This window comes from Limulus polyphemus, unplaced genomic scaffold, assembly GCF_000517525.1.
Source record: "Limulus polyphemus unplaced genomic scaffold, Limulus_polyphemus-2.1.2 Scaffold577, whole genome shotgun sequence".
NCBI classification, from domain to species: Eukaryota; Metazoa; Arthropoda; class Merostomata; order Xiphosura; family Limulidae; genus Limulus; species Limulus polyphemus.
This window is the reverse complement of record NW_013666187.1, coordinates 386,790-411,352: the sequence shown is the minus strand read 5'-3', so window position 1 is coordinate 411,352 and position 24,563 is coordinate 386,790. Positions and strand designations below refer to the sequence as shown.

The following is a 24,563-nucleotide window of genomic DNA, read 5'->3' as shown; positions in this document are numbered from 1 at the left end:
AGATAGCCCTCGTGTAGCTTTGCGCGAAATTCCAAAAACAAAACAAACAAACACTTTATTTGATTTTTTTACAGAGATAGCTTTAAAATCGTAGAATGGACGTAGTAATAAAGTGGGTTTGTTTGACACACATGGTCAGTTACTTAAAAACTAAAGGTTTTAATGCATATTTCTACAAGCGACAGCCGATAACCATGTTTATTTTAAGTTGACCGAACCAAGGATGTACTGATCTAGATATTCGTACAAGTTCGTTTGTCATTGCAGCATTTACAGTTGATGAAGTACTTCAAATATATGCTACGATATAATTCAGTATTTCACGTACCAAATATTTTTTAAAACGTTTCTCGCAATCTGAGGGTCGCGGGTTCGAATCCCCGTCACCGAACATGCTCGTTCTTTCAGCCGCGGAGTGTTATAATGTGACGGTCAATCTCATTATTTGTTGATAAAAGAGTAGCCCAAGAGTTGGCGGTGGATGGTGTTGACTAGCTGCCTTCCCTTCTTGCCTACCATTGCTAAATTAGGGACGGTTAGCGCAGATAGACCTCGTGTAGCTTTGCGCGAAATTCCAAACAAACCAAACCAAATTTTAACGTTTCCACAAACCATCACCAGGGAAATTAAGCTACAAAAATCAACTGTAAACTCGTGTTTCGAGTCAAACATTATATGTAGATGAGAACTTATTTCTAGGCTTGCTTTAGTACTAATCAGTACAATAAGAATATTAACATGGTTATTAAATGGGTAATACTCATTCACTTGGTAATAAAAAATCTCACTTTTTTAATCAATCGTTTTTTTTCTTTTTAGGATTTTTTTTTGTGTTTTTCTTTGACAAATCAGCAGGACAGTGTTCTCCAGTAACGAAAGTAGCAACAGAAAATATCCAGCAATAGTTTTTTTTTAGAATGAACAGCAATAACTTAGAATTTACTGAAATCATTCCAGCTGATTCTTTAAAGTTATAAAAACAAAGCTACTTTAAAAGTATTAATGTATCTTGTATGTCAGGAATGGGTGACAGCCACAGACATACGGATTTCTTTGAATCGGATGAATACATTTGGCGACGAGATATTTGGCGACCCTAAAGTTCTGAAGTCATACTACTACGCCATTACAGATTTTGCAGTAGGAGGAAGGTTAGTAAATATTATCTGTGAACAGTGTAACATTTTTGTTTGTATGACAACGGTCACTGTTGTCAGTTGCATACGTTACGTTAAAACATGTAGATGTAACGTTATATTAAAAGTACATGAAAAACCACTTACATTATTTGGAGGGTTTTTGTTACGCTGCTACGTACTGTTTAGTGTGGTAATGAGAAATGGAAGTGGTTAATGATCCTTACTGGAATGTTTGTTTCTGTGTGTATTGGAGGAAGTAATTTATGAACGTGAATATGACACAAATACCAGATGTAGGTTCTCAAGTTTAAACCTTTAAGTACGTTTTCATATTTGATCCCCCCCCCCCCCAGTGGCACAGCGGTATATTTGCTGATTTACAACGCTAGAAACTGGGTTTCGATACCCATGGTGTGGGCAGAGCATAGATGGCCCTTTGTATAACTTTGTGCTTAACTACAAACGAACAAACATATTAGATATATACGTTACTCTTTGCTTCAGTTGATAGATTTTGACCACTTTGTTTTTTTCTCTGTAGCATCTGTATTAATTAATTTATTTATGCTTACATCTTTCAAACGTTTTCTTCTTCTTCAACTGTGATACTTATCTACATAAGAAAAAAAAAATCGTGAGTTTACAGTTAACTGATATTGTCAATACGATTTATGTCCGTAGGTTTACCGAGTCATGATTCATCTTGTTTTAACTAGTTTGAATGATCACTCAGAACTAATGTTTCTATCACTTTAGGTGTAAGTGTAACGGGCATGCCAGCGTGTGTTTCGTCACTGGTGAGAGTCACGGAAAACAAATTCTAGCGTGCCAGTGTGAGCACAATACTACCGGACCTGATTGTAATGAGTGTCTACCTTTTTATAACGACCTGCCCTGGGCTAGAGCCACTGCAGCCAATGCCAACGAATGCCAACGTAAGTGTATATAGAAATGTAATGTAATCTGCTGCTGTTTCGTCAGTTAATTTGCTATTCCATAAAAAAAAAGTGGTTAATGTATGTATAGCTCCAACATTGTTCCATTAATTTAGAAGTTACAAACGAATTAATTTCAAGTTCCATCAAATATTACATTTATTTATATTGACGATAAAATCTGTTTGTTGCGTGGTTTGTTAATTTTGCTGGAGAATTTCAATTTACAGGTGTTTAGTTTACTCGTATGGAATTACAGGTACTTCAAGACACAGGTATTATTTATACTCGATATCATGATTTGGAACTATCTGACACAAACTAATGTATAACAAAAATAAAAGTGGTTTCACAGCTCTATTGTTAATATTGTGCTGCATACATTCCAAAAGTATCTCAATCCGACTTCTAGAGAGAGATTCTGATAACAGACTTAAGAGTACAGCTTACAGTCAATATCATAAGGAAGCTGAGAAACTGACGTGAAAAGTACATTGACCTTTATGTTGAACTGGATTGATAATGGAGCTGTATACTGAGGAGTATCATAACTCAGATTCGCATGCCCACAGAGCTGTTTTAAGTCAAACAGAAATAGTCCTAATTTGTATTATATAAAAGAAAGGTAAAAACAACAACATGTAACCCAATATTATTTGTACCAATCCCAATACGGTAAGCAATCTTGTTATAATCTAAATGCTAGAGAGTGCATATAGTCTATTTTAAAATATCTTTATAGGCCTTATAGCATATATAAATTATTCAAAAATGATAGCGATCATAGATGCATCTGGTTTATTTTAAAATGATATATTTAAAAAACTTTATAGCGCATACAGTTTATTTTTAAATTATACCTATTTATAGGTCTTATAATGCATGTAGTTTATTCTAAGATGATATATTAAGTAGGCCTTAACGCATATTTCACTCTTAACTGATGAACATACTACTGTGATATCATTTCAACCCTTCACCGGTTAAAGGAATGGACTTTTTGTTCTGTCGGAGTAAGAGCAGAAACCATTGTCTGTTATACAGTACGTACAACAGTAAGTAACCACATAGGAATCTAAGTAAAATAAATGAATTCCACCACTCACCGAATATAGCTGATCTTCTGCAGTGTATAACACACATTGTTAACAACATATTGCAGTACTCACGAACCAGTATATTATCCTCAGCGAAGAGATGTCACTACCACCAAGAGTCTCCAAGTGGGATCACGGAACTTCTGAGGATCATTACAGGAATGTGGAGCCATTCTTTTCGGGGATTTAGTGAGTTTAAAAGAACGTGTGTCTTTTTTGGTATCCAGGCATGGGCGCCCGTAAAAGGAAAGATGGAGCATTTGCTCCCCATATATTTCACAAAAATTGCACGTATTATGATGTAAACTTAGTTTACAAATTCCTTCAGATTCAGTTATACAATAGATATCCTGGAAAATGTGTTTTGGCATTTTTTTTCGAAAATAGTCAGTGTTCTATATTTCTAATCTCTAGATTTAATTGACAAAGAATTTGGCATTATTAAATGTATGTTGACTTATTATCCAAGCTGTCATGATTTATGTCGTGTAAGGTGATTAAAAAAAATTAATGTTTATGACTCAAGTTCTTGTTTTTGTTTTCTAGCATGTAACTGCAATGGCAGATCCGAAAAGTGCTACTTCGACAGACAGCTGTACGAACGCACCGGACATGGTGGACATTGTACAGAATGTAGGGATCACACTGCTGGCCCACACTGTGAACGATGTAAAGAAAACTTTTACGAGAGAGAGGATGGAAGATGTGTCCCATGTAATTGCGACCCAACAGGTACATCACTGCAGAGTTAACAAAACGCTGTATACGTTATATTTACTGTTCTAGACATTTTTCTTTGTAACATTCATGGTAGTAAAAACCTTTCTCTTTTCTTATGTTTTTCTTTAAAACATTTTTCAGTGTTCACATAATTATAACAAAACTCATTTATTGCTAACAAACATACATTCTTATTTTCGATAATTCTTCTTAATAACTTGAACTGTTTTCGGCTATTTAAAATACCGAGAGATGAAAGAGGCACAGTACTAATAAAAACAAACTTATAAACCCACAATATAGATTTTTTTTAGTGCTGCTGGGAGTGTCTTAGTGGTTATCATATCAGATTGAGGATCGAAGGATCCAAGACTCAAGACGTGATGCCACTGAACATGCTCTGTGGGTCCTTTTTAAAAATGATAATCAATCCTGTTGTTCAGTTCAAAGAGCCGGGCAAAGTCCTTGTGACAGCCGATGGTGGTGGTTGGGTGCTCTCCCTATGGTCAGTAGATCAAAGTTAGGGACTGTTATATCTGGACCCCTAGAGATCTCCGATTTGGCTGTGTAGCTCATTTGCACATAAGGTGCTGTTCAAGTTTAAAATTCCAGTTCCATTAATGCATAAATGCAATACTTCTTAATATAACTGAAATTTTCTTTCATCTTGCTGAAAGTATTATTTATTTATTTTCATCGGTAAATTGTTATAAGTTGATATATTTTCACGTTTGTATGAAACAAAAACCCAACAAAAAACAGTTAATGGTTAATAGTTAATCTCTCAGTTACAATGTAGAAAAAATGAAACTTGAACATGCAAAGCAAGGCAAAGGTTTGTTATGTTAATAATAAAATGATACTCTCTCTCGATTGGCATATTAAAATATTTTGATAATGAAGAAAAAATCCCGTTAAAAAGCATACATCTTTAACATGAGAGGAGTAGTAACTTAATTTCAGAGAAGCTAGGTTGTATGTTATAATAAGATACAGTTCCAGCTTTTCTGTAGTGCACATACACAAATTTGTGGAATGTATACCTTAACATTTAAGTGTTAAAACTCATTATAAAATAAAGATTTAAATTAAATTTGGAAGAGTGAACTTAATACTTAATGATTTCATATCATTCATTAAATATTGGTATTGCATTTTATATTCAATAAAATTATTAAACTAAAATCATAGAGACTTTGCTGAGTTTTGCTTAATATTTATATTAACTTAGATGAATGTGAAATGAATACATTTAATATAAAATAGGAATAAGCATCTAGACAAAGGCTAATGAGAGAAAAACAAAATAAACAACACTCTAACTTCCATTGCACATCATGATTTCATTTATTTATATTATGACATCCTTAGACTAGACAATTAATATAAAGTAATAGAAAAAGACAGAGGTGGAACTAGTTTTCCAAAAAGCCAGTTTTTCCCCATTTATATTGTTATTATAGCAGAATACATCTGTAATTTCTCATTTTGATTAAATGTTTCTATATAGACATTATAAACTTCTGAGTATACTTGTAATTTAAAGATTTATATTTTTGTAGGTTCTCGAGGTCTGCAATGCAACCGGCAGGGTCAGTGTCAATGTAAACCTGGGGTTGATGGGGAAAGGTGTGATCGTTGTTCATCTAATTATTATGACTTTACTTCACAAGGATGCAGGTATGGATCTTAACTGATAACGATGCTCTAAGCTATATGAAAAGAATCTTGGATAGTATTTTTCAATATGCTAGAAAAACAATGCTATATATATTCCATTTGGAAATGTAAAAGATACTTTTTATATTTCTCTTGGTCATAGTCAAACTCAAGCAAGTGTTCTACCATCAAAGCTGAATGGTTAACTTGCTAAAAATAAGTTTGAACAATTTAAACTACAACACTTGCGTATAAGAGTTAAAGCAAACTGTGGTGGCAAAATTTCAGTTGGTGACAATAATAAGAGGGAAAAATAGTTATTCTTGATTTATAATATTTCGGATGACAGACTGATTTATAGTACTCCTGATTCCTTTGAATATAAGAGTTTAAATATTATAACTATTTTATCTATAATCAAACGTAATCATTTTGCTTGCCAGAAATAGATTTGGTGAGAGTAAGTGTTTTCTTATGTAAAAGTTTAGTTCAAAATAAGACTAAGTTATATTTATTTAAAGGATAAATTATATTAATATATTTTTCAAGTTTAAAGAAAACGTATGTTAAAACTGCAGTTCAAAATAAAAAAAAATAATAAAAATTTACACTTTATATTTTTCATGTTAAGGTTTTAAAGTTGAAAGTACTTAAGATTTTTGATAATTCTAATTCAAAATGTTGTTGGATTTATTGATACATTAAATGAAAAGATTATCCCTTTTTTTACAAACAAAAATTTAAATTATATTTCATAAAACAAAAACATTGTGAGATTGTAGTTCTTTTATACTGCCCAAGTGGAATTTCTAACTCCTCTCTCAAATACTACAATTTGCAGGCCTTGTGGTTGTAATGTAGCAGGAAGTGTAAACAGCAAGCCAAGCTGTGATGCTGTGACAGGAACATGTAGGTGCAAGGATAATGTGGAAGGACAACGTTGTGATAGGTGAATTTTTGCTCTTCAAGTTTCTTCTGAAAGAATTTTGTGTGTAATATCTGTGATTTCATATGCTATTTCATAATTTCAAAGTATTCATAATTGATCTACAATAAACTCTAATTTGCCTGTTTTACGTGTGAATATGTGCAATAAAGTATTTGTTATATTCTGTGCAACATATTTCTCTTAAAACTTAGAGTAAAATCACTTGTAACTTTGTACTCTATATCATTATGAGCATGTTTGTATAAATACTGTTACTGTTGTAAACAGGAGTGGATTGGGGATTAAAAAAGTATTTTAAATATTCTGTTCCTCCAGTGAGGTCAGGAGAGAGGGATTCTTGAAAACTGTGTGTGGGTGTGTGTGTGTGTGCTGTAATTAATGCTGCACAGCTTATAATATGTACTAATTATATTCATACATTTCATAAATGAAATATGAATATTAGGTCGTCAAGAATTTAATGTCGCTTTTGTTTAGATGAAAAACCCAAACAACTTGTATATCAAAACAAAACATTTATTTAATGAAATAGTCTCGATTCTTATTGATGATGCTTTTCCATCTAACATCAGGTTATTAATGCCCTAATTAAAGAAATCACTTGGCTTTGAAGCAAAAAACATGTCAATGTCCTATTTAACACTTTCCACATTTGCATACATTTTCCCATTAAGATGGTGTTGCAGCAAATGAAAAAGATGGTAATCTGATGGTGCCATATCTGTAGAATAATTCCCAACACAACTCCATAATTTGGTGTTGCGTCAAAAATACCACATGTGGATGTGCAATGTCTCAGAGAAGAAGAACACCTTTCTGATTGACGAGTGAAGGGTGCTTCTGATGAAAGGCTTGATTTAAATGTTCCAGTTGCTGACTATAGATCTCTGCATTGACAGTTCACTGTGGATTAAGGAGTTCGAAATGAATTACTCCTTTGATGTCCCACCAAATGCAAAGCATCACTTTCTGCAGATGGAGTCCAGGTTTTTGAGTCGAAAGTGGTTTTTGTCTAGGACTGAGCCATTGTTTTTGCCATTTAATATTTGCATAGAGAGTCCATTTTCTATCACGTGTGACAATTTTGTCCAAAAATGGTTCATGAGCATTATGCACCAGAAGAGACGAAGCAACATTCACACGTTGGAAACAATGATCATCAGAGAGTTCATGAGACACTCAAACACCTTCTTTATGGAGTTTTCCCATATTACTTAGATGTTTACATATTGTTTCATGAGAGACATGCAATTTCAGGTCCATTTCATGAGTGTGTTGCCTTGCGTTAGACTCAACAAGCATCTTCAGAGCATCAATATAGATTCCAACATGTCGGCCCCTGCCATCACAGTTTTTAAGGCTAAAGTCACCGGAACGAAATTTTCTGAACCATTGTTGACACTTATGAACATTCAAAACATTTCCATAAACTTCTTTGATATTCTTTGTGGCTACAGAGGTGTTGTTTCCCTTCTTGTATTCAAACAGCATTACATGCCGATTTTGTGTGTGTGTGTGTGTATCTCGTCACGTGCCATCAGTATTAGGAATTAGAGTATACTAAACTTTACACTAACATGATGTTTAGGTGAGTCGTTTAACTATTATACATGATGTACGTTTTTTGGGGAGTGGTTAATGAAAGTGTTCCAAAATGTGACATTAATTTCTTGACGACCTAATACATAGAGCAAAGTTTTTGATTTACAATCCAATTTTGATAACCTGAAGCTAATTCACACAAAAACAATTTATAAACAATAGTGTAATTACCCATTTAGTACTCATTCATGCTACATCTATATCCTGCTATGAGATATTAATGAGAATATAGGCACCAGATTAAGCCCTATTTAAATAATGCGAGAAAAAAAACAACTTTTTTTATTTTTGATGGACCAAATATCCACATGAAATTTTCCCAGTGTTTCAGCTGCCCAATTTACTCCTGTTTATAAGAAATGAGATTGGTATAAAGCATTCAGAGTGAGTGTGGGTACAAAGTTTCTTGTATTATTGATTACTTCTTTCAACAAAATAATATTACTATAATTTTATTTTTTTATAAAATCATTTAAAAATACTAAATGTTTTACTATTAAAACAAGGATAACTCCTTCTTTTATCTTTCTTCCACGTAGGTGTAAACCTGGATTTTTCAGCTTACAAGAAGAGAATGAATTTGGGTGCCTTCCTTGCTTCTGCTATGGTCACTCTTCAGTGTGTAGAAGTGCCCCTGGTTATTCTAAAGTTGCTATTGAAAGCACTTTTACCAGAGGCAAGGACACATATTTTTAATGATGCTTCTCATTGTCACAGCTTCTAGCTTCAACTGTGCAAATGATAATAAAAAAACTTTTATATATATATATTTAATGAATTATGGCCGTACAGGAGAAGAAGTACAGTTTGCTTTTGTGTGTGTGTGCATACAATAAGTTTCTGTCGGAGCCTGTTCATTAGTTATTATGAATTATGATGCAACATTTTACTCTTGTTGGGTTTGTTTGGAGGAGTTACAAGTAAGACTTGCATCAATAAGCCAACCTTAATTTCTATTGAGTGAAAATCAATTATATTCATAAGATAAGCAAATAAAAGCTATAGAACCAAATACACTTTAACCACTTGATATTTGTTTTTTTGGAAATTCCTTGTAATGTTTATTATGACATCTAAACATCCTTTTGGAAATAATTTTGAAATTTTTATCTCTGTTGACATTTTTCTGATAGGGAATGAAAATTGGAAAGCTCAACTTAAGTCGGGCAGAGAGATATCTTTTCAATTCAATCCTATAATCCAGAACATTGGTGTGGATTCACCAGGAAGAGATCCAGTCTACTTTGTTGCTCCTGGTAAGAAACTGAATCTATAAAATAAAGCATTACAAATGTTTCATTGATAATTAACTAAGTACAATCTTGTTTAATGCCATGAATAATTCACCCACACAATTGCATGTTGAGGGGGGTACATATTTATATTTCACCTGTTAATGAGGTGTCCCTAAAGCCAAAATCATTAATGAGTTGTACTCTTAGTTTTTTTATAACTTTTGCTATTAATGTAAATCTTTCATGAAATGATGTATCCTCATGTTAAAATTGTAAAGAAGCTTGTCCATGTTTTGGTTTTATATGTATTAGTATCAAGTGTTCTTAGTGGCATTCCCCAGTAAGTCGGTGGTAAATTTATGGACTTGCAATGCAAAAATTAGGGGTTTAATTTCTCTCCATGAACAGAATGCAGACAACTTATTGTGTAGTTTCACACTAAAAAAAGAACAACAAAAACAATACTCATTTGTGGCTTTTACCTTGGGGAAAAATGTGGACAATGGGGGACCCACCTAGCTTAAATTTATAAAAAAAGAATGTACCTATATAAAATTTCGAGTAAACAGAATTGGCATAAATTTCCCCCTACTTAAATATATATATAAATAAAAACACATATAATAATTGTATAAACAAAATAGCCACTGCTTGTTATGTTTGTTTATTTATTATAGTCTTAAAAAAGTCTTGAGTGCTCAGCTGCACTTGCCTTGTCTCAGGTACTACAATATAAGTTTGTAGAAGCCTAGTTGTAGACATCTAGCTGCCTAGTACAGGTGTCCTACTTGCACTGAATCCACTGCCAACTTTCATACCCTGCATGTGAGCAAACTGTTAGTGTATGCTTGTTATGCATGCACTGGATGTCATTTGGAGACTGCTTCATTTGTACCTGTGTAACATGTTGTGGTGTTACAGTTACTGAAGTGATAGTTTTGCTGTTATTGACAAAGTTTAATTGGTGTTTTGACCCTAATATTGAATGGGGGGGGGGTGTTTATTACAAAATAAGCTCAGTACGTTATCGTTATTGTCTTTGTGTTTAATTAAACTGCGAGTTGTGTTGTATTCACAACAAAAATGTATCTTCAGAGAATTTACAGTTTCATAATAATAAATCCTCCTTAGAATTTGCCATTCCAAGTAGCCAAATTGTGAGACCTTGGTGAGATTATTAAATCGAAAGCAAGTGAACTGTGTTAAATAAGTTTTCAGGTAGTATGAAGCTTTATATTTTAAATAATAAAATATGTTTAAATTGAATTGTCAAACTTAAAGCAACAAGTTGTAGATAATATATTAAATACAACACTTGAGGTGCTTAACTATAATTTTTTATCGTTTGCCAATTAGTAGAATCACTATAAATTTATGTAGTCATTAAGTGGTCAAATTATTTCAAAAATGGTGCAGTTTTTGAAATTAATTATTTAAACAGGACTGCATGAATTAACTATCTGATAAAATTGCAGGTTAATGTATATATAAATGATAGGTTGAAACCTAAGACATTTACTTGAAAAGAATTGAGGAGCTTTTAATTATTTTATAGAATTTGCTTGATTTTGTTTCACTGCCTTTATTACTTACGTAGTTAGAAAGTTGAAACATTTCTGATTTTATCTCATGTAAATTATAGGATTTTCAGATACAAGTATAATTACAAAAAATTATTTCTTGTTTGGTGTCAGATCGATTTTTGGGTGACCAGAGAAGCTCATATAATCAGTTTCTTAGTTTCACTCTGAGAATTGGTGATGGCACGCCTCGAGCAACAGTAGAAGATATTATCATAGAAGGGTCAGGACTTACAATATCACAACCAATTTTTGGTCAAGGAAATCCATTACCAGCTGTTAAGAACCAGGACTACAAATTTCGGCTTCATGAACATTCCATTTATGGCTGGAACCCTCGGCTGAATGCACATGACTTTATTAGTGTTCTGTCAAATCTAACAAATGTGAAGATCAAAGGGTCATACTCTGTACAAGGTAATATATATATATATATGCATTCATTTATAGAGGGTATTTTGAGTTAACTACTATATCTAATGACAAAGTTACATACTTAAACTTTCTACATTAGATTTTAGTGGATTAAAAATCGTCTGTAATATCCATAGTAAAAGGTATATACATGTTAGGTTAAACCAGCATTATTTCTTTTATTATCTTAAATATGATTACCTCTGTTTGAATGTATATGTAGTAGCATGCTGATACCCTATAAAAATATTAATTTGTGAGTAGAAAATGATTTGTTTTCAACAACATATTAAACCATCTCTTTTCTAGTTCTAGTATCTAGTAAAAGATTTTACTTATTTTTTACTGCTAATGAATTACTAGCCAGTTGCAAAATTTTCTTAATAAAGTTTTTACAGCTTTTTTGTTAAAGCAGGAGTTAAAATTATTGTTAAGAGAAAATTATTGAATGAATTGTATAAAGTTACTCTAATTTTAAGTTTACAATGGTTTTATAAAGAGGCAAATAAAAGTATTATTTTGGATTAAAAAATAATAATTAACAAAATAATCACACAACAGGAGACAATGTTTGCTGGTTTACAAAACAATGACTTTTATTAAATATAAACTACTTTGGGCTGTTTCTCCAGGAACTGGATTTCTGGATAATATTCAGCTTGACTCAGCTTATCGTTCTCCAATTGGATTTGAGGCTACTTGGATAGAGATGTGTACTTGCCCCGAAGGCTATGTTGGCCAGTTTTGTGAGTCCTGTGGACCAGGATTCCGACATGATCCACCTGGTGGTGGAGAGTTTGCACGTTGTGTTCCATGTAACTGTAACAATCATGCTGAATATTGTGATTCTGAATCGGGTAAATCAACATTTGGATTTTTTTTTTCAGAATTTGAGCAAGAAACAGTTTATCCTTAAAAAATTAACTCTTGCTTCACAGGGTTGAAAAATTCCAATCCTTTACAGAAAACAGTCCATACTTCTAAAAAAGTATGCTCATTATTTATTGACTATAATACAGTTGTCATGAAAAGTTCAATTTTGTAGAAATTCAGCAGTTAACATTTGCTAAAAAAAATCATTAATCACTTTTTCAAAACTCAAAATAGAAATAAGAGTTTATTACCTTTACTTGAAAAGTTCTCCTTTATTGTACAAAATATTTTAAGTAACAAACAGTAGAGCACTTTAACATATCCTTTGCAAACAAACATTTTCAAAGTAATATATTAATTCGCCCTCAGTGGAAAGGTAGAGAGTATTTTGATTTATTACAAAATGAAACTTAGTTATATGAAAACAGATTTATATTATTTAAGGCTGGGAAATGTATAGTGTACTTTTTCTGTCAGTCAGTATTATGGTTTCAAGTAGTTCAATGGGAAACAAAAAAAAAGCAGTCTCGTCGACCAATATTCTAAATAAAACTTCATTTCAGTTTATTATTATCTTTTTTTAATGAAAGTGGGTCTTATTTTGTGTTTATGTTCAGATATCGGTTCAAACAAGTAATTCATCTTTTGTAGGACGCTGCATTTGTGAACACAATACTGCAGGTGACAACTGTGAACACTGTGCTAGTGGTTATTATGGAAATGCTCTACATGGTTCCCTTGACGATTGCCAACCATGTCCTTGTCCAAACAATGGAGCCTGTGTGATCCTACCTAATGAGCAAGTGGCATGTTTGCAGTGTCCAACGGGATATGCTGGTTAGTACTGGAATAATACACATGTTGCTTTAATAATTCAGTTTATAAAGATATGTGATTCATCCATTTACAGCAAGGCATGTTTTTAAATTATATAAAAATAGTAAAGTTATCTAACGCTGTACTCCAGAGAAACTTTATTGTAGTGTACTTGTACCTAGACATTATCTGAGTTAGGTGTTTCAAAATACCAGACACCACCTACATCAGTTTTGGTTAACACATTATTCTTATGAATATTATGTAAACTAGTTAATATAATTCTAAATTACAGAATTTATTACAGAATTATTTAAAAGATAATGTTTTCTGTTTACCAAGTTTGTGAAAACTGTTTACTTGGTTTTTTATAAAATTTGTCTTAACAGCTATGCATTTTTGTTAGATGTTTTAGCCTGTGCTATGAAATTATTTAGAAATTTCAGTTGATTAATTAATTAACTTAATTAATTAAACTTAAGTTGTTCCAGGAGGATTCACAGTTGTTTGAGTTTGTTTTCATTACTGAGTTTGTTAGCTTCTCAGGAGAATTATGTATATGTAAGTGAGAACAGGAACTGAACCTTAGGGCCTTTTTGTATTAGTAAAGCCTGTCGCTGAAAACAAAAAAAGCTTGTATGCTTTATAGATTCTTACCAGCCATGAACAAACATTAAGCTTTAAAAAGACTGATGTATGTCAAGGTTAATAATCTTTTCTTTTTTTGGTATTTAGTCATCTAGCAGATTTTTCTTTAACAGTTAAAACAATTTACTCCTTTCTTATAACATTTGATAGTGGTTTATTTACGTGAGGAGTTAAAGGTTCTAGTTGTCTATTCTAAGAGTAATGATAATGTTTTAACTAATGTTACAATTAAATATACTAACTGAAATACATGTTCACACGGGGAAGACATAGGGTGGGTTAAATTCAAATGTTGTATTTTTCCCTGGTGTCCTAAGGGTATATGCCAGGTTTGGTGACAGTCTGTCCATCAGTTTGCCAGTTATAAGCTGGCACAAAACAGACTTCTATCAAATAATAGTTTAGATAATACTTAAAATAGCTAAACATTTCTAAAATAGCCTTTGGGTACCACCAGATACTACATATGTTAAATTCAGTCAATAATAGTGTAACAGAGTAATTAAATGTGGTACTTAGTTTAGTGTTCAAGAAGTTGTTCATACATTTTCTACTTATAAGTAAACAGATGCATGAAAATTTTTTATGACAACCTCTTAATTTTCAGGGCACAGGTGTGATCTTTGTGTTGATGGCTACTTTGGTGATCCAAATGGACATTATGGCATTTCCAAACCCTGTAAGAGCTGTGAATGTAATGGAAATATAGATTTGAATGCTGTAGGGAACTGTAATATGTAAGTTAACTTTGGTAACAAACAAAAGTTGCCCAAGTTGATTAGATACAAGAGAGTTTTATCATAAAGTGTAGTTGAACAACATATTTTTGTTAGAGATTCTCCAATAATATTTTGATAAGTAATCTGCCTTTTTTATATGAAACTGAAAGTAAAATACTTTAGTGGATTAACAGAATAACTTTTTTATGTAATGCTCTGTGTAAATAGATTTTCAAGAAGAGTTTTACTCTTTTTCTGGAGTGGAATATATTAGACCAGGCTAAAAGAACACATGCCATATCTGGTGTGATGTCACATTTACAGAGTTTGAACAATGTTTGTTTATATATATATATATATATTTTTCATTTAAGATTAATTGAGTTCAAAAACTATATAATCTGTATATCGATGAACATAAATCACAGTGCTGTGTACTGATAAGAGCAAGATATTCATTGAATCTAGGACAAAAATTAATATTTTTTTACTTGCCCTTTACTCTTACAAATATATTTACTAGACACATGATAATATGTGGTAATAACACCTTTAAAAATACAAAATAGTCCATTTTGCTCTCGTGAATTGTGTTTATAAACTCCAACGTCGATTCCTTTATTATTAGGAAAACTGGTGAGTGTTTAAAGTGTATATACAACACAGGAGGGTCCCAGTGTGACACTTGTCTTCCTGGTTACTATGGTGATGCCCTGGCAATGCCTAAAGGGGACTGCAAAGGTAAGCAAATTTTTCTGTGACAATTTTAAATAAATGAAAAAGAAGTGAATAAGATAGATTGTCTAGAACTATTATGCAAAGCTATCATAATGGAACTGAAAAATGTATTGATATAACTAACCACTTTCTTACTGCTAGGCTTTGTATACCAACTTGTAACTCGATGTTTGTACGTTAGAGTTTATCTAGTGAAAGTACAATGCAGTCATTTAACAAAGTTTAAATTTTGTTGGATAATCAACATGTTTTCAATAGGAAAAAGCTCACCTTACTAATTCTTTGAAGAGGTTTACATATGTAAGGGTACGGGTGTGGATTTGGTGTATCTGTATTTTTAGCCAGCATTTTACAAGGTGCCACATAAAAGAATTGTTGAAAAAATTATATCTGTAGGTATAGGGGATAGGTTAGCTCATTGGATAGAAAACTGGCTAGATGGAAGAAAGTAGATGATCATTATAAATGGAGTTTAGTTTTAGGATCATTGCTCGTTTTGATTTACATCAATGACATAGGTGAAGGAATTGTCAATAGATTATTTAAATTTCCTGAAGACGTTAAACTTTTGGGTGTTGTTAGCTGTGAGGAGGATGCAACTGCTTTACAAAAGGATTTGGATTATTTAGTGAGTTGGGTGAATAAATGATAGATGACTTTTAATTATAATACATGCAAGGTAATGTATGTGTGATATCACAATTTGAATTATGGGTATAAATTTGAATGGGAATAACCTTAACAGTATGATAGAAGAAAAAAGATCACAGTATTCTGGTTCATCAGCTCTTAAGCCATCCAAGCAATGTGCTCTTGCTAGTGGCAGAGCAAACAAGATTTTAGGTTGAAAACACAGAAATATTCAATACAAGTTTAAACAGGTTATAATGTCATTTTATAGGTCATTGGTTAGGCTGCATTTTGAGTGGTGTGTTCAGTTTTGGGCTCCTTACTTTAGAAAGGACAGTGAATTGGTTGAAAGGGTTCAGAGGAAGGTTACTAGGATGATACCTGGGATGGAAAGGTTGTTATACGAGGACAGGTTAAGATCTCTGATATTGTTTTTTCTTGGAAAAAAAAAAAGAATTAGAGAGGATCTGATTGAAATATTTAAGATCGTTAAAGGAATTGATAGTATTGATGCTTCATCATTTTTTGTTTAATGGTGAGAATGGTAAGACTAGGGACAAAAATATAAATTTTGGCAGGGTAGGAGTCATTGATCTTCTGCTTAGACAGCTTTATTTTTCTAAAAGGGTGGTTAGCCTTCTGTATTTGATGTGTGCAGTTAATTTAAGGGAGTTTAAGTAAAAGCTTGATAAATATTTGAATGATAAGGGTTGGTTTTGAATTTTTTAGCATTTAGTTTAATTTAGATAATTGGACTTCCTAGATGGACCAAAAGGTCCCTTGTATTTAATGCTATTTTATTCAAAAGAGCATTTTCAGAAACAGAGATGTTTATTTTTCTTAAATTAAAATATTTTGTATAAAGAAATTAAGTAAAATGCAAGATGAATTTAATTGTGAATAACAATAAAAAAAAAAAAACACTAGTATAGCACTAAACACTGTTTTCTATATTTTGTAGGTACAAGTATTTAGAAAATACTGATTTAATCCATGACAAATCTAACAAATTTGGAATTCTTTTCATTCATTTAAAAGATAAAAATGAAATTATTCTTTAAGAGCAGTTTTACATGAGTTTACCAATTAATTACAGGCTTCAAATATGAAGAGTGTATAGTAGAATATTAAAATAAATCTAGTTTTTGTAAGCTGATGCTAATTGGACATGATACTTAATACCAGACTTGGTGGGTTAGAACATACTATACACTCTTCTTACGGGAAACATAGGTGAGTCTAAAACATTGAACTGATAAATTATTATCAGTTTCATTGGTGTGTAATATTTCACTCATATTTCTAGTACATGTTAGTAAAGAACTATTGTCTGGTAGAGAAAGGCAAGCAAAAGCCTTCAAATATGTGAATGAACAACTATATCTTTATTGAAACAAGTTAGCAGGAGATTTCTAACCTGTTAATATACAAGCGTGCATTTGATGTATGGACTATTTACTATAAGCCAGAAAGTTGTAATGCTTTTTAAAGAAAGAAGAAGAGGTCTGAGAGTTATATTGTGCCTTATAAAGAAAGGTCTATATAAACATTCTATCATATGTGTAGACTTGTACATACCTGATGGAATTAAGCCTAAAAGTCTTCCTGAAATTTAGAAAAGTTAGCAAAAGCAATGTTAACAGTTAATATTAACTACTTAAGTCAATTTCTAAGAGATTTATCCTTTTAATTATAAACCATAGTACTGTGATCTTCGCATTTTACAAGGTTCTTCTTTATTTCAGTATTCTAAATGTTTTGTAACATACTAATGTTTATTTTAGTACTTCATGATTGGAATTAGAAAGATACCCAGATTCTGTTTTCATTTTCTAACCCCTGAGACTTATCCTGTACATAAATGTTTTTATTTTGTAATGGATTAAATGAATAACTAAAAGTGTTTTATTATTTATATTCATTAAAGCTTGCAACTGTTATCCACCTGGGACACTACCTGAAGCAGTTGATAATGGGATTTTGACATGTGACCTCGGAAGTGGTCGATGTCATTGCCAACCACATGTCAGCGGACGTCAGTGTGACCAGTGTGACGATGGCTACTGGAATCTTGATAGTGGGAATGGGTGTGAGCTCTGTAACTGTGATCCAATTGGAGCATTCAATAGAACGTGTAATGTGAGAACTGGGCAATGTTTCTGTAGGCCAGGAATTAATGGGAAGAGATGTGATATGTGCTTACCTAATCACTATGGTTATTCTTTGGAAGGTTGTAGAGGTAAGTATTCATAAGTTAACATCATCATTCATATAAAATGTTTCCCAAACCTTAACTGTTCTTCAAGAAAAATACATAACTTCTTGTAATGACAAAATTAACTGATGAGATAACCTAAAACATACACACACAGATATATGTTTTTTACTCTCTCTCTCTTTAAGATTACATCTAATTATATGTATTTACTATTAAATGTATCAGGATTCTCAAATAAGTTACAAAGAAATAATATTTTGGATAACCATTGATTAAATATTGTAAAAACTGGGAAAATAAACATTTATAACATATCAGTTATAGAATAATGCATGAATAATTTATTGAGTAATCAATAAAAAAAACTTTACAAGAAGGATGTTTGTATATATATTTCAGCATGTGAATGTGATCCTGTGGGATCTACTTTGCCTCATTGTGATGACTCTGGACAATGTGAATGTAGGCCTAATGTTGAGGGTCGCCAATGTGATCGATGCAAAGAAAATAAATACAACAAAGATGCTGGGTGTATTGGTAATAAATTTTTCATTTTTGTCAGATGTTTTATAAAATTAATTATTTCCACTTGCATTTACAATTATTAACACACATTTTTTATCCTTTTGTTTTTACTTTCTCAGCTTCATCTCTCTCTTTGTTAATGTTTTCCCACTCTATGATTTTTAAAATTCTATTCATTTATAAAAAGACATCTTTACTTTGGTAGGTTTAGCAAACATTACATTTTGCTTATTACTTTTTAACATATATATATTTAAATATTTAAAACAGAAGCATAGTTATCTCTTATTTTTGCCAAAACCAAAATAATCTTACTTACATTTGTTAAAATAAGATATTTTGAAACAACAGATTAACAGCTCTGAAACTTGTTTATTTGATAGATTGTCCTCCTTGCTACAATTTGGTCCAGGATGCAGTAAACGAACACCGAGCTAAGCTTGATGAATTAGCCAAATTGTTGGATGAGATAAGAGAAAATCCTCAAGTTATAAATGATTTGGACTTTGAGAAAAAGTTAGAAGAAGTTGCAAAACGGGTTGATGACTTGTTAGATGATGCAAGAAGAGCTTCAGGTATTGATCAAAGAAATCAGAAATATTTGGTTCAAGTATATTTGAAGTGTAGTTTCTTTGAATAAGAAAAATAATTGGATGTATCAAATTCTATTATTTTCTCACTCATTATTTCTCAGTTAAATACATGCTGTTTTTGTTCAAAAGGATTTGGTTGGGTTTGTTTTGAATTTCATGCAAAGCTACATGAGGGTTATCTGTGCTAGCAGTCCCTAATTTAGCAGTGAAAGACTAGAGGGAAGGCAGCTAGTCATCACCACCCACTTCCAACTCATGGGTCTTGGGCTACCTTTTTATTACTGAATAGTGAAATTGAGTGTTACATTATAATGCCCAATGGCTGAAAGGGTGAGTATATTCAGTGGGATGGGGATTTCAACCCGTAACCTTCAGAATGTGAGTCGAGTGTTCAAAAGGAATTCCATCTGTATTCAAATAGTTTCATAAGTAAGGTGTGAGCATGTATTCATTAACAATATATATATATATATATATATATATATATATTGTAGTGGTGAACATTTACTATCTTTTAAGCAATATGACAATGTTATGTATGCACTTTGGAAATAAATCTACTTTGCGTAGGTGGAGATGGCAATCTGGTTGGCCAGTTGAATGAACTGAAGAATAGAATTGAGGATGTACAGAAAATAGCTGGAAAGGTTGCTGATAAAATTTATGATGCTGGAGGTATTAGTGAACAGGGAAGACGCAACATTACACTAGCAGAGGAAGCCATTAAACGTGCTCAAGATGCACTAGCAAATGCTCGACGTTACCTGGAAACTGAAGGACTGGATGCTCTAGAAAAGGCTAAGGAACGATCAGATAAGTTTGGTCAGCAGTCCCATCGTATGTCTGAAATAGCACGTGAAGCAAGACATAGAGCAGATGAGTAAGTAGGTAGATTTGATCAATAGTCCGACTACATCAGATGATGTAAGTTAAAAGGATAATCAGTTTGATTTTATATCTTACAAACAGACATGAAGTAACATATAGAATGTATCAGTAAGTTGTTGAATCTGATTAGCATTTTGACTATATGTTTACAGTTGTACTTGAGGTAGACTGATATTATATATTAGCTTTTAACTAAATAGGCATCAAGAGGAGGCAGTAGTGATAGAAAGATTAGCTGAAGAAGCCTTAAATACATCTACAGAAGCTTACCAGTTGGCAAAAGGTATGATTGACATGCAGGATGAGACTCGAGATGAAATCAGAAGATTGAGAAATCAGTATGTTATTTTTGTCTTTTCTTTCAAAATTAGAATAATTTTACATTTTTATCAATAATTTGATATTCAGTATTCTCTATATAGCTCAAAAATTGTTTTTTTCTAACTTTTCTAAATATTCATGCTATTAGTAGAGTGATCATTCAATCTGTTTAATGTTTTGATAATTCCTTATTTATGTATTTATGTAATTTACTTACTGCTATCTGTTACTTGTCTGATATACAACATTAAGGTGTTAAATCTTCTGCTACAGCCATTTTTACATATTTATGTATTTAATTATACAATGTGTAATATAAAGTATGGAATGATAGGCCACTAAAAGTAATGAATTTCTGTTAAAGAATACGTTTATATGTAGTCTCAGTATTGTTTGTTGAATATAATCCTTATTAATTTTAGGTTAGATGATACTGCTGATCTTCTCCAGGAGACAAAGGACATTGCTCAAGAGGCACAAGATGAATCCAACAAAGCATATGATGATGCTCTGGATATCTATACAGATGCTAGTTCTGTTACCATTCCAGATGTGGATGTTCCAAGAATGAAAGATAAAGCTCAATATATCATTGAGGAGGTATGTTTGTGTATAATAAAAAATATAGTTGTAGGCAGATCAGACCCATACACCATAGTTTAAAAACAAATGTGTAGATGAGAACAAGGTAATTAATTTGAAGTAAAACAAATTGTGGGTGTTGAGAAAAAAATATTAATGAGTCCAATAGTTGTTTATCTTATGCATTCACACATTGTCATTATAAACCTTATTGTATATGATGTGTTAATTAGAAAATGACTAGAAATACAGAAAAATATCAAAAATATAGAGATGCAGTAACTTAAAAATCCAAAGCAAAAATGTGGGCAGTGATTATTATCATTACCTTTAGAACTGAGAACTAATGCATGTTGCAGTGAATGATAATATCCATCGATTGTATGAAACTGAGATAAGGACAACAACTCAAGTGATTATTAAAAAACTAATTACAGTGAATTTCTTACATTATAGGTTGTATTATGTCTCTAACAATATGCCAAAATAGACAGTAATAAATAGTAAAAATTTTCAACAAATATATTCAATGTATTACCAAAATATTAGATCTTGGGAAGCATTATAATACAATATTTAATTTGGTTTCTGTATAGGAAAAATTTCAAATATGTATCTCCACTTAGTTATGAAATATTTAACTCTTTCTTATTATTTTATTTTCATAGTTTAATACACAAACCAAGTAAATTACTTTTAGCAAGATTATCATTCAATAAAAATTTACTAAAGATCAGATCTATGAGAAATCAGAAAAATAAATTTGAGTACAATATTATTGAACTTGTATATCCTGCATTGTTATAAAAGAATTCTAAATTATTTCCCAAACTTAAGATTTTCTTGTTACTCATATAAATACTTATAATACAGCAGGAAGCTTTCGTCTATAGCATGACACTTTCATCTAAAACTTTATAAACATTTGCATCCTAAAGTCAAAGTGAAGTAAGATACTGAAACAAGATCAAAATGATAAAGTAAACATACAGTGCTTTTGCTAATTTGGTTTTGTGTTATAGGCACGGAAGATTAGAGGAAATGCTGATGGACTTATTGAGGATAACCAGGAACTAATGGATAAGATTGAGGACCAAAAATCAGAAGCTGAAGAACTCCTGGCTGAAGGAATGAGACAACAGCAAGTAAAAACTATAGATCTGTTATTGATACTCATATCTTATATTCGGGCATAGTTATGTGATAGTAGTATGTACTTGAATTTAGTCAACTTTCAATACCAAACATTCTCTTTAGTAAGCCATTGTAATACAAAGGTTGAAGTAATAATTTTCATAACTGATTATTTAAAGGTCTCTATTTTTTGGCATCACTGAACATTACAAAAGTTTCGGATATTTGAGACAGTAAAGTTTCTCAGTAGTCTTTTTTTTTTTCCTTTCCATGATTTAAATTAGATAAAACCTTATATTCTTTCATTTCATAAACGAGTTGATTCATTATATCAACAGCTTGTTTACATCTATAACTTGTAATATTTATATGCAGTAGGAGGTTTGTGTTGGTGTAAAATTGTATTCTATGATAAACAACATGTTTACAGACATTCTAGACAAAATGAAGTTTAAAACAAAAAATAGTAGGAACGGAACTAGTTTGCATTAAAAGGTGTTACAGGTTTTTAAAAAATTGGTTTAATGATATTATTTTAACCTTTTGTGTTTTAAACTTGCTTTTGTTTAGGGTGTCAGTAAAGAGATTCTTAATGTTACTTATCCAGACTTGTAACTCATCCATTGTGTCCTATGATATTTTCCATTGATTGGGTATAAATGTAGAGTGGTTATTTTAAATTTCATGTATAAAACAAGCTTTTTCTTGGTTAATTCATAAATACTTAGTAAAGTATTTAAGAAGGTAAGAGAAATAAAAAAATCAATTTTCAAAATTTTTTAAACTAGCACCGATTCAAATAAAAGATTCTGTTACAAAAAATAGGAAGGTAACTGAAACATCTCAAAGGAGACATACAAATCGTAAGAAATATGATAAATATACATTTGCACATGTGGTTATATCTTTTCCAGATATAGAAAGAATGATAATAAACTTGATGAAAATGAATAAAGTAATTCGAAAGATGTTTTTCAAAAAATTAATGTCTTAGTACCAGACTAAGTAAATGGTGAAAATTTACAAGTTATTTAGATTTTAATCAAATAATTTTAATATTAGAATTTTTTTCAGTTGTGAATATGGTTGAGACAAATGTTATATATTTTCTTATATAAAAATTCCATGTATTTAAGTGTTATAAATGAATTTGAAAAGTAAAATCGACTTTGATTGTTTCAGATTGGAGACGAAATGCTAGCTGATACAGATGCTGCACTGGCCAAGGCTAAGGAAGCTGTAGCATCTGGTGATAGAACATTGGAAGAAGCCAATAATACTCTAGATACTTTGAAAAGTAAATCTTGTATTTTTTTCTTGAAATGTACTCAGGAATTCCAAACCACTATAGCTTTAATTTAGTAAGAAGGTTTTTCTTATTAGCAGAAATGAAGCATCAATATGTAGTAGTGGTTAAGATTACAGACATGGGCATCCACAGGATATATTATAGAGGTGGAAGCAAGATGACAAAATGATATCTAAGCTATAACTATTGGGGGGGGGGAAGGGGCCCCCCTTGCTCCCTTTTGCGGATGTCCATGATTAGTTTTAAAACACCTAATTGAACATCAAATCTAGCATGTTATTCAAAGAACGAAAATGAAGCATTTCCTAAATTTTTCTTAATATATTTTACTATAACAAACGTGTATATGGTTGCAGTCTATTTCAGACAAGATTAATTATAGGCTTTCATGGTTATGGTTAATTATAACGAGTAAATGAGTAAAAAGAACAAAAATGATTAATTTTGGCTTAAGTGTGTAATATTGTTATGTGTGTAATAATATTTTTCCAAGGATCCCACAGGATATTTGGCTTCAGCTTGTCAAAAGAAAAAAGTTATAGAGGCATGAGCTACTTGAGAATTATATTTAACCAATTAATTTCTATACATATCAGACATATGAGGATTTGTCTTGTGATCAAACAGTAAGTGCTGGGTCATTCAGGTTACACTTTTATATGATGATCTTTTAGAGGGAGCATTGCATTCTTACAGTTCATGAAATTTCATTTTACCATGAAGTACAAATACCACAAACAGCATGGGCGGGCAGCCTATCAGATTTGTCACGTTTAAAATTGGAGAGTTGATAGGATCTGACATATTTCAAAATCATTCTATCATTCCTGATGTGACTGGAGTTTGATGAGATGTAGGCCATTCCATTTAGCCATTTGTTTCTGTTTCAAAGATAAAAATAACATGATAAAGGTTAAAATTCTTATTCATTAGGCTAAAGTCAGGGCCAGTCAATTAAAAAATAACAGCATAAAAGAATGTAGAGTGTGGTTCTTAAGGTATGAGACATTAATGGTACCATTTTACAAGGTATATAAATTGTCATTTTCACTTCCAGACATGTTTATTCCTATCCATACCATACTTTTACTGCCACAATTGCAGTACTGTTAAGGTAGTTAAGGCACTGGTGGGCCTTGGGTGAAGTATAAATTAGTACCAATTTCTTTGAAGGAAATATTATACAATTTGATAAACTGAATGTATGCATAGAAAATAAAAAAAAAAAAAAAAAAAAAA

General features: G+C 31.6%; 1 protein-coding gene across 1 annotated transcript in view; it reads left to right on the top strand.

The window, feature by feature from the left end:
- Positions 1 to 24,563, top strand: part of LOC106459219 (laminin subunit gamma-1-like) — a 76,526-nt gene that overhangs the window by 42,814 nt on the left and 9,149 nt on the right. The window contains exons 3-22 of the mRNA XM_013918824.2: positions 1,021 to 1,151; positions 1,896 to 2,074; positions 3,718 to 3,903; positions 5,454 to 5,571; positions 6,392 to 6,499; positions 8,641 to 8,777; positions 9,235 to 9,357; positions 11,031 to 11,333; positions 11,963 to 12,187; positions 12,855 to 13,040; positions 14,275 to 14,404; positions 15,015 to 15,127; positions 17,682 to 17,993; positions 18,372 to 18,509; positions 18,881 to 19,072; positions 19,661 to 19,970; positions 20,179 to 20,316; positions 20,722 to 20,899; positions 21,904 to 22,026; positions 23,198 to 23,312. Coding sequence (XP_013774278.1) covers positions 1,021 to 1,151; positions 1,896 to 2,074; positions 3,718 to 3,903; positions 5,454 to 5,571; positions 6,392 to 6,499; positions 8,641 to 8,777; positions 9,235 to 9,357; positions 11,031 to 11,333; positions 11,963 to 12,187; positions 12,855 to 13,040; positions 14,275 to 14,404; positions 15,015 to 15,127; positions 17,682 to 17,993; positions 18,372 to 18,509; positions 18,881 to 19,072; positions 19,661 to 19,970; positions 20,179 to 20,316; positions 20,722 to 20,899; positions 21,904 to 22,026; positions 23,198 to 23,312 — 3,445 coding nt within the window. The remainder of the gene's footprint in view (positions 1 to 1,020; positions 1,152 to 1,895; positions 2,075 to 3,717; positions 3,904 to 5,453; positions 5,572 to 6,391; positions 6,500 to 8,640; positions 8,778 to 9,234; positions 9,358 to 11,030; positions 11,334 to 11,962; positions 12,188 to 12,854; positions 13,041 to 14,274; positions 14,405 to 15,014; positions 15,128 to 17,681; positions 17,994 to 18,371; positions 18,510 to 18,880; positions 19,073 to 19,660; positions 19,971 to 20,178; positions 20,317 to 20,721; positions 20,900 to 21,903; positions 22,027 to 23,197; positions 23,313 to 24,563) is intronic.